This window comes from Coturnix japonica, chromosome 3 (assembly GCF_001577835.2).
Source record: "Coturnix japonica isolate 7356 chromosome 3, Coturnix japonica 2.1, whole genome shotgun sequence".
NCBI classification, from domain to species: Eukaryota; Metazoa; Chordata; class Aves; order Galliformes; family Phasianidae; genus Coturnix; species Coturnix japonica.
The window spans coordinates 9,478,037-9,487,971 of NC_029518.1; the positions used below are offsets into that span (position 1 = coordinate 9,478,037).

The window sequence follows — 9,935 nt, forward strand, 5'->3', positions numbered from 1 at the left end:
ATCAGACAAACCCAAATGAAAAGCCAATAAGGGATGCAGTAAGGGGCAGGGACTTGTGGCTGGCAGAGGCTGGGGACCCACACTTCTCTTGGCATTTTCTTTCTTTCAGGAGCTTATGAGAAAACCCTATTTGATACTGGATGGAGTTAGCAGATTTGATATTATTCAAGGAGAAATAGGTAAGGTTATTCCTGTTTTGGAAAAGACTGACAGGGAGCAATAACCTGTGCTTGCTTTGTCATGTTCTGAGTTCTTGGTGGAAAGGCATGAATCGTGGTAGCTGCAAGTCTGCCTGCGATTTATTGGAGATATTTAACAGGGCTCCCAAATGCAGCAGCTCTAATCCCTGCTACTTTAGTATGCATGCCACCCACATAAGGACAAGGTCTAAATATGAGCAGGTAGAGACGTTGAAAACAAGGGTCAACATTGGTAAGCAGGTACAGCTCTGATATGTATTTCATCCAAACATCTCCATCTGGTCACTATTACTGTTTCATGTCTTTTTGCTTTTCCTATGGTACTTCTGTCCATTTTCTGCAATACTCACACAAATATGCATCTGCATCTCATATCAGTTCCATCTTTTTCTCCTAGCTCATAAACATCTTTGTCTTTGAGAGCACCAACCATACTGTAAGTTGTCTTCCTGTTTCTCACCTCACTGGAAGGTCTGAAGGTTTTCTATACCACTTTCTAGACTGCAGATCTCAATGTGACCACAAAAAGAGAAGTATGAAAGTAGTCAAGGATGGCTAAGTGGCATCAGAGTTCCCATGGGGCATTGCTGGTGAATGCCAATGTGCATTTCAATGTTTTTGAAGGACAGAAGGAAGACACAAGAATGCTGGCTTCTTTTAATAAGCTGCTTCTTAGATGTCTAAGTCTGTTCTTCTAAGGAAGTAGCCACTGTCTGTAACAGTGAATAACGTACAGAATGTACTGGATTCTTCCCTTCCTCGAGGTGACTGCTGGATGTTGGCTGCCCTGGGCTCCCTGACGATGCAGAAACGATTTTTGGAGAATGTTTTACCAAAGGACCAAGGATTCCAGAGTGATTATGCTGGGATTTTCCATTTTCGGGTAAGTAATCTACTGTATTTGTACTGCTCAGGCTTGACTGGTTGGATTATTTATGGATCCGAACATCTCAGCATCCTTGAGTGCTTTAGTTCTGAGAACCAACTAAGAACTCTGCAGTAAATGCCAAATTTTCTAATGGGTCCCCCTTCTCCAGGTGCTGCAATCAAACTCCAGGGAATTTGAAGCCCTTTTCTGAAAGTTATGACTTGTACCCAACTCCAGATGTACAGATACCTGTTGTTTGGATGGATCCGTCTACACAGTCTAGATGGCACTCTGGTTTCTGCTTTGATTTGGACAGTTTGTTGCAACTGTCAGTGCACTTACGGCTTTTATCTACTTGGACTCATTTTCTGTTTTCCCATGTGCTTCAACTTTCCCTATTAGCTGGGTAGAGTTTACTTGAAATTGCAAATCCCGTGAGACAGGTCAGAGGAATGGATTCAGAGAGTGGAGCAAAGTTCTGTAGTAAATCTCACTTCCTACCAACTCTTGATATCCTCTGAATCTCTCAGGTGTGAGGCTGGGAGATGTGAGTGACTGTCAGGCCCTGCTTGCTTGCATCTGAGTCAATTAAATATCTTATGGGATTAGAAGCATTTGCCATACCATTAAGCTCTGAAAGCTCAATGGGAGGTAGAGAGAATCAGTATATTACTTGGTCCTTTTTTCAGGAGTCTGCTTTGTTATATACAGAGATCTCTGGCAGTGGAACTTCTTTTACCCCTTGGAGCTCTCGTGGAGTGGCACCAGGAAGATTATCTCATAGGCAGGATAAATTTCTGTTCCTTTGCTCCTCTGAATACCAGATGTTTCTGTCTTGGCCCTTTTCCAACACGCAGAGGTGCACTACATGAAGCAACCCAGCTGAAGAGATGCTAGATCACTTAAAACGCATTAAAAAGAGGCAAGCTAAATTTTCTCTCACGAGAGCTCTGAAAGGATTAGTTAGGAACAATCCTTAAATCTTAAGCAATATAAATACCTTACGGAATTTGAAAATGTTTTTCATGACATCTCGTCTGCAAATCAATGCAACTGTTTCTGGCTTTCCTCAAGTAATAAACCCCTGAGAAAGCTACTCAGAATGGAAATGACTTGTCGGCAATGTCTTTCAATTACTCCATCGAAGATATTTTACTGCCATCCACAGGCTAAGCCACCAGTCCCTCAGTTCAGTGAAAAATCTCAAGGCAAATCATATTAGCTCCAATTTTTATATTAGCGTAATATTTTCCTTCCTGGACCTGGAGCACATTGCCTCTCAGCATTACGAAAGGTTGCTCCAGGCTTCCTCCGCAGTGCTGGCTTCTCATCAGCAAGAATTAAGGGTGTTAAGCACTTCATAAGCAGTAGTTAAGATGAATAGCATTTTTGTCTAGAGAATACTTAAAATGATGTTATTTCACTGTGAATATATAAAGAGCTATGTAAACTGTGCAACTGGGATGCCAGACTCTACATAACCTCCAAAAACTTAAATGACCTACCTGGATTAAGTTAGTCTTGTGTTTTTACAGGAATCCTTTTTTCTGCTACAGAAACTGATACCACTGAGTCAGGGTCTGCCATGTGTGAGCAAGGAATAGCTCACCCTGGAAAAAGAAACAGAAATATTTCTCAGGGACTACAAGGGCTTATGGCAGAGTGCATCAACTTAAAATGGGAATCTGACCTGATCTGGTCTTGTCCTTTTCTAACAGAACAGCTCACTTTGAGGTTTTTCGTTGGCCAAAGCTGGTGAAATAAAATCATGGTGGACTAGATCTATTGATGGCATACATCCACCAGAATCCTTAGCATTACTGAAAATAAGAACTTGGCTTCTTATGACTGTGAATCACGCTAAGGTACATTAATCTGCTAATGACTCTGGAAATGGCTCCTTTAGGCCATCCCCACAGACCTCCTTTCCTGCCTTCTCCATTAAAAGGTTCCATCAACTGGAAACATCTGCTCTGTCCACTACCTGCGCCCTCCTCATCTATCAAAGAGATGGATAACGCCTCAAAACGATCTCTACTCACTACACTGTCCCTGTCCACAACAGCACTTATCAGAGTCTGAATTGAAATATGGAGAAAGGAAAATCTAGGAACTTGATCTCGACAGTGCTGTGTCGCAGGGGAAAATCCAAGTGTGAGGCTCACTGGACTGTCTGCTCAATTGTTTATCAACTTGCTGCCCTCGCTGTCACCCAGTAATATTAGTGTATTTCCCATACTGACTACTTCTTCCCACTGACTGCAGGACTGTTTGTTTCCAAATGATTTCCTCTGCCATGGGAAATACAGTCATGTTGTAGCTTGGTCAACAAGTTAGATCACTAGCCTAAAGTAGTTTGGGAGAGAATTTGCACATATCCATGCTTTAGATTAATTCCTGTGCTGCTTCAAGAGACAGTTGTTTGGCATGAATATGAGTTCTTAAAAGAGGCTCATTCTTTTCTTTCTTTTTCTTTTCCTTCAGTTCTGGCAATTTGGAGAGTGGGTGGATGTAGTGATAGATGACCGGCTACCTTTCCTAAATGGGAATTACCTGTCTGTACACCCTCGAACATCAAATGAATTCTGGCCATCCTTGCTGGAAAAAGCATATGCCAAGTAAGTCCGTTTTCCCACCCAGTGCTGAGTGCTTCATAGGGGTGGCTTCACCCTGTGCTTTACAGAGATCACACAGGGAGGAATTCAGGTTCACAGTTGCATGTGTTGTGCTGTGCTTTTGTAAGAAAATGGCTGTGTACATGCATATGGTCAATATAACCTGGAGATGTAGTCTCATACTGAGGACCTAACTGTACTCTATCCAACTATGGGATCTTAATGTCTGAGAAGTAAAATGAAGAAGGTAAGGGCTGGCTACACAAAGGGGCTGGGCTTCTCCTCATTATTTTAAGTGAACTTCTTCACTTTTGTGTTTCTTTATTTTTTATGCTTAAAACTGCAGACTCTGTGCAGGGATTACCTCTGTAATCACCAAGAGACCATGCAGATGTTGGGTGGAGACAATAAGATCAGAATGTTATCCTTTAGCATTTGTAATGCTGCCTGTTATTAAATACTCTGAAGAGAAATTCTCATGCTAGAGTGAAGTCTGAAGGGCTGGGTCTTGGCAGACGTGCCCTAGAACTAACTGTTGTGAAGTGCAAAATGGTAATGAGAGCTAATTATTTCAGCCAATCCGGTTGAGAATCAGCAAATGCTAAAGCAGCATCTGAGTAACTCAAGAATAGGATGCTTTTTTTTTGCCCTGAGATATTTCAGAAGAGTTGTCTCAGGAGCTGGTACTGGTTTGCTGCATAAGATTTTATTTACAAAGCAAAGCAAGCCTCTACTAAATTAAATTTGCAGGAGATGCTCTTTATGAGATTCCCACTTGAGAATCTTCTCCCCAGTGCCCATGACTAATGCTTTTCATCCATGGAGGACGAGGACAATTCTTCAAAACACAGTTAGCCACAGACTTCATTTGATTACATACATTAAATACAGTGTGCATAGTGAGGTTTAACAGCATGATCTACCTCTTCTAAATACAATGTGTTCCAGCTTATTTGCTGCCTCTATAAAAAGCGTGTGATAAAGACAGAAGAACTGTGTTGACAACATTAAATTATCGCCCTATCACACCTTAGCAGAGTAATTTGGGAACAATGATGAAAACTTTGTTTCTGTTTTGCACTGGAAATACAGAGAAATAACCTCTATTTTCCAATCGCAAAAGGAATTCTGGTTGTTTTTGTGAAGAGCTGTGACAAAGTGTTACGTAGGAATTAACAGCTCCCCTTCATTTAGCTGAGACATCCATTCGCACTAATTGTGTTTGGCGCCATTCTGGTTCAGAAGAAAGAAACTGAATGCTTCAGGATGAGATTCAACTCGTCCCCCTGAAGTGTGTCTATTGGCACAAGATGCACCATGTATATTTCCCACTATCCATAATGACTCTAGTTGGGTGCTCCAGGTCTGGATGAATACACTGGATGAAGTCCTGGCCCTAATGTCTCTGGCTCTCCCATTTTCACTGCCTGTGTCTGTGTCCATTTCAGAATCCATCACTGTACACTGTTTAATAAAACCACAGTGTAAGGACTGCTGACTTTTTTTTCTATTTTCAGGCTGCTTGGCTCCTACCAGAACTTGCACGGGGGCTACATTTCCGATGCTTTAGTAGACTTCACAGGTGGAGTCCAAATGCAGTTTTCATTAAAGGACCCCCCTCCTGATCTGGAGGACATACTGAAAGCTGCTAGCAAATCTGGATGTCTGATGGGATGTAGCACCTCGGGCCGGGTGAGTCACAAAGCCAGAAGCACACCTTGGTTTGTTATCTTTGCATCGAGTTTACTCATTTGAGTCACAAAAAAAAGGACATTCATAGTTTCACCGTCACAACTTGCGGATGCCTGGTGAGATCTTGGCAGCAGAAAGTAAATAAGGTTATGCAATGCAGAATGTAAAGGCTTTTGGGTAGACGTAGATCATTTGAATGCAGATGTGGATAACAGTTGTGGATAGAGGCAAGATGCGCAGCCCTCTCTGAGGGGCCTGCTTCCCATTTTGACCTTGGTGGAATCAATTAATCAGCTGTCTCTGAGCTGTGTGTGTCTCCTGGCTAATTCCACTGTGACTGACTGCTATCTTCTTGCAGCAGGGCTGATTTTGGTCTTACAGCTTTGCGACTGATTCTAGCAAAGCCAAAATGTGTCTGTCTTCTGTAAGGGGATACTGTTATCATATCGTGATTTGTGGGCTACTGATATTAATGCTGGGAAGCCAGAAAAGATTTTGTGATGTTTTAAGTACTTTTATTAAAAGACTTGACGAGGGCTTATACAGCATGTCAAGGAAGACTGCAAGGCATGTTGCATTGCTTCTGTATTGCCTGGTTTGACAGGACAGAAAGTTTGGCAATTGCAAACCAGTGAAGGACAAACCTCCCAGCTCAGGTGCATAACACTGGGCTGTAGTGAGATGTTGGGGCTCTCATCCTCCCAGCAGCCCAACCCATGTCATGCTGTAGCTGTACCAGCTCTGTACCAATGAACATTTTCAGCTGTGGGAAGACCTGTACTTCTGTTATATTTACTGAGCTGCTCGTAGCTGCAGTCACATTTTGCTGGAGATGGTACATCTGAGATACTGCTGAAATTAAAACTGAGTCTCTCTTTCTCCCATGCCAGTTCTGGGGGTCAATGACCATTCTTTTGCAGTATGGTAGAGAGCTATAAGCTGTATTTTCACTCTTTTGCAGATGAGAAACACAGTATTAAGGAATGGGATTGTACAAGGTCATGCGTACACTGTCACAGGAGCTGTGAAGGTAAGACTGGAGTTGTTCCTGTGTAGTAGTCTTATACTGGTTGTCCACCACAGGGATGTGGAAGGCAGCCATACTGTTGTTCCATTCAGAGTAATTGTAATTAACTCTTGACCATTAGGAGAGATTTCTGAAAGTATTCATATTTTGGGAGATAACAGAGGATCTAGCACAAGGAGAAGAGGATATCAGAATCCTGTAATTGTTCCTGATGAGAAGGTTCTGACTGGCCCTTCCCGGGTTGGGTCTGGAAGGATCCCAAATCCTGTTGGAGAAAGTAGTGGTCTCTTTTAGCTCCCTGCCGCTCATGATATGTGCAGAAAGGAGAAAGAAAGGAGAAAGTACAGAAGGTGCTGTCGTCTTAGATGCCGTTAAACCAGGCTTCCATATACAAAAGATGCATGTATTACCACAGAACTATCGCACAGAAGATCCTGTATTATCACTGAATATCATACTTGTGAGCAGCTGTGACTGAGAGTTGTTTTGTTTTGTTTTCCTTCTGTCTTTACAGATACAATTCAAGAACCACTGGGAACATATAATCAGAGTCTGGAATCCATGGGGCCATGGGGAGTGGAAGGGGCCCTGGAGTGATGGGTATGACCTCGAAACTTCCCATCTCCTAAAGCAAATCACTATTGTATAGGTTTATTTAGAAAGCACCTCTACCTCACACCCATTATAATGAAGCAGACACAATCCAGCTGAGAGAAAACTCATGAAGCATTGCTTCCATATGTACTCATCGCTAAGCCTAGCTCAGGTATACCTTTTTGTTGATGTGTGCATTTTTCCCAGTGGGTAAGCTGCATAGATCAAGTTATTGATTATGTTTATCTTGCATTCAACAGAAAGTACAATCATTGCTTAATTATAAACATGCTGCTTAGAAACAACACATCCGACTGGCTAATGTGCCCTCTGCACACTGATGTGATATCAGCACTTGGAAGCATTAGGGGCAAGGGGCAGAGGCAGGATTTCCCATCCTAGGATGGGTACCCCTAAGCACAGCAAAGGTCGCTATTTGCTGGTCTTGGTTATGAGAATATTAACACAATTCTGTTCCCACATGCAGTTTCCTTACCCCTCTTGATCCCTCTCAATGTGCTGGGCTGGGTAGAGGAATAGACTGGCTGGAAAGAAACTTGTACATCTCACAGCTTTTTGTTCCTATCTGCAGCTCTCCAGAATGGGACTATGTTGAGCCTGAAATTAAGGAAGAGCTCTACAGAAAGAAAAATGATGGAGAATTCTGGTATTTCTCAATCAATCTTTTTGTCTATTAGGCTTTCTCTTTGTGTTTGTTATAAAAGAAGGGTCATTTGGGCATTTGTTTTCTGTGCTCTTAGTGGTGGTTGAGAGTACTCCTTTGTTAGTTGTGAGCAAACAGCAAGTGATTGCAATGGTATCAGAGAAAACAAGGCTTGGAGAGATGAAGCTGGCCAATACAATGCAACAAGCTGATGGGAAGAAAAAGAAGTAGTAGTAGTGAAAATCCGACTTGGTGAGACCTAGTGATTTTGTCACTCTCTCCAAGTGACCAGCTTGAACTTCTTATTTCATGGGGCTCCACATGCATTTAGGGCAGCCCAAATGCCCTAAGATCTAACTTCTCTTGCAAAGTGTCAGCCAGCTTGTCTGCACCCTCTGCCACTGCCCTGTAACCCCATTTTGAAGACACTGAAGGGCTGAATAGGAATATCCAGTTGGTGTCTCAGACTGAAAGGTGCAGCTTTCTCCTTTGCAGGATGTCCTGTGAAAGCTTTCGGGAGCAATTTTCCTGGCTGTATGTATGTAACTGCACTCCAACTTTTCTCGACTTCAGAGATCAGCCCCGCACAGGATGGTCTGTGGACAGACACATCAACCTGCTCGCTACTGGAAGGAACTACTGGTCCTCTGGTAACAAATGCTCCCTGCAGTCACCCAGTCCTCCCCTCCTCTACACCAGTGCTTACACTGAAGCATTCACTATGAGCGCCAGTTAGCAGAAATATTGATTGGTAGTTGTTAATGCCTGCTCTTTCTCATTACAGCACCTATCAGCTAAGAGAAACAGATAGAAAGAAAGCAGCAGCACTGACTGCTGAGTTGGGAGGGGGAGGGAAAGAGGGCTTGTGATTTAGAGATTGTAGGCTGCCTAAATCAGAACGTGCTTGTCTACGTTCTTTCAGCCTGTTGAGGTAGGTGCTACAGGGGACCTCATCAGAAAGTCTGGTCCGGCATATATGTGACTGGTACCCTAGAGAAAGAGGTACTCTGGAATTAAATGGATATGAAATGAAAGAATTGTGCTACAAAGCTCAGTGTTCAAAGGTAGAAAGTCCTTTGACGAGGTAAGACCATGCATTTTATTGGAGTGCCTGAAACACCGCAAAACTCTCTGATCAAAAGAGGTGATTCTACTCTTATACTTAGTGCTGGTGCGGCCTCGCTTTGAGTACTGTGTGTAGTTCTGGGCTCCACAATACAGAAAGGATGTTAAGGTCCTTGAAAGAGCCCTTAGGAAGGCAGCAAAGCTGGTAACAGGGCTAGAAGGCATGTTCTGGGAGGAGAGGTTGAGGACTGTTGTGGAGAAGCTTGCAAGGCCACTCAAATACGTGGCTTCAAGTCTAGGCTGACTTAAGTAGGTGCTGACATCTCAGACCTTTTCCTCCGGTTTCACTTCTTGTCAGGGATGCTTTTTGTTAATTGAACCTTTGGCCTTTTTTTACTGGTCCTCAGCACTGTCTTCTGCATCACAAGCATTAATAGGTAGGAAAAGGATAATACCTTTGGAGCATTTTGTGTTTATCATTGATGTTCTTATGTGATCTCCTAGTCATAGTACTTTTCAGCTCAGCCATCGGGTCAGGACTGAAAATCACTGCTTTCCTGCTTGGGGAAAGTGTGCCATGTAGGTGAAACAGAGGTGGGCGGGGGACAAATCTGCCTGACATTTATGACTTTGCCAGAGATTTCCAAAATTGATTTATGGGCAATTAGTTCAACTCCAGATTCCTCAGCTCCTGCTAATAAGGTAAGGACTTCAGAGCTTTGTTGCATCAAAAGCATTTTGGAGAAGTAATTACCTCTTCTGAGTCTTTATAAGCAAGATCTAACACAAGAGGCTACTACGGGTATATCTGAGTGGCTATTGCTAATCTAATAACACTTCCTCAGCAGGTGCAGGGTCAAAGAACCCTCAATATTTCTTCAAAGTGACAAATCATGACCCCAAATCCTACAACGTGGTCATTTCACTCATACAAAAAAATGCGGAGGGTACGCAGGATGCACAGAAATTGAAGATTGGCTTTTTAATCACCACGGTAAGCATGGTTAAATATCATGCAGAAGCTGTTGTTTGCTCTGTGGCGTATTATACCTGTACATGCAAGTGAAGGATTTAGTTGTCTTTTGGATGAACTGTTGGAGTGGATGTATGGATATCTTCTATATTTAGATAGACCCATCACAAGAAGGGCATGGAGCTGCTGGAGCATGGAGATCCCTGCATACACTAGTATGCTGCATGCCCATCTTGA

The 9,935-nt window shown here is 42.8% G+C and overlaps 1 protein-coding gene across 9 annotated transcripts in view; it reads left to right on the forward strand.

The window, feature by feature from the left end:
- The window catches only part of LOC107310851 (calpain-13-like), a 35,856-nt gene that overhangs the window by 8,624 nt on the left and 17,297 nt on the right, over window positions 1-9,935 (forward strand). For 8 of the 9 annotated variants that reach the window (XR_001553765.2, XR_001553764.2, XR_001553763.2 and 5 more), the window contains exons 3-11: window positions 110-179; window positions 965-1,083; window positions 3,553-3,686; window positions 5,201-5,375; window positions 6,337-6,405; window positions 6,917-7,002; window positions 7,589-7,663; window positions 8,156-8,310; window positions 9,571-9,719. Coding sequence is in view for 6 of the 9 variants with exons in the window: in XM_032443737.1 (XP_032299628.1) it covers window positions 110-179; window positions 965-1,083; window positions 3,553-3,686; window positions 5,201-5,375; window positions 6,337-6,405; window positions 6,917-7,002; window positions 7,589-7,663; window positions 8,156-8,310; window positions 9,571-9,719 (1,032 nt within the window). In the remaining 3 variants the exon portion in view is untranslated. The remainder of the gene's footprint in view (window positions 1-109; window positions 180-964; window positions 1,084-3,552; window positions 3,687-5,200; window positions 5,376-6,336; window positions 6,406-6,916; window positions 7,003-7,588; window positions 7,664-8,155; window positions 8,311-9,570; window positions 9,720-9,935) is intronic. The other variant, XM_015856885.2, reaches the window with a different exon arrangement.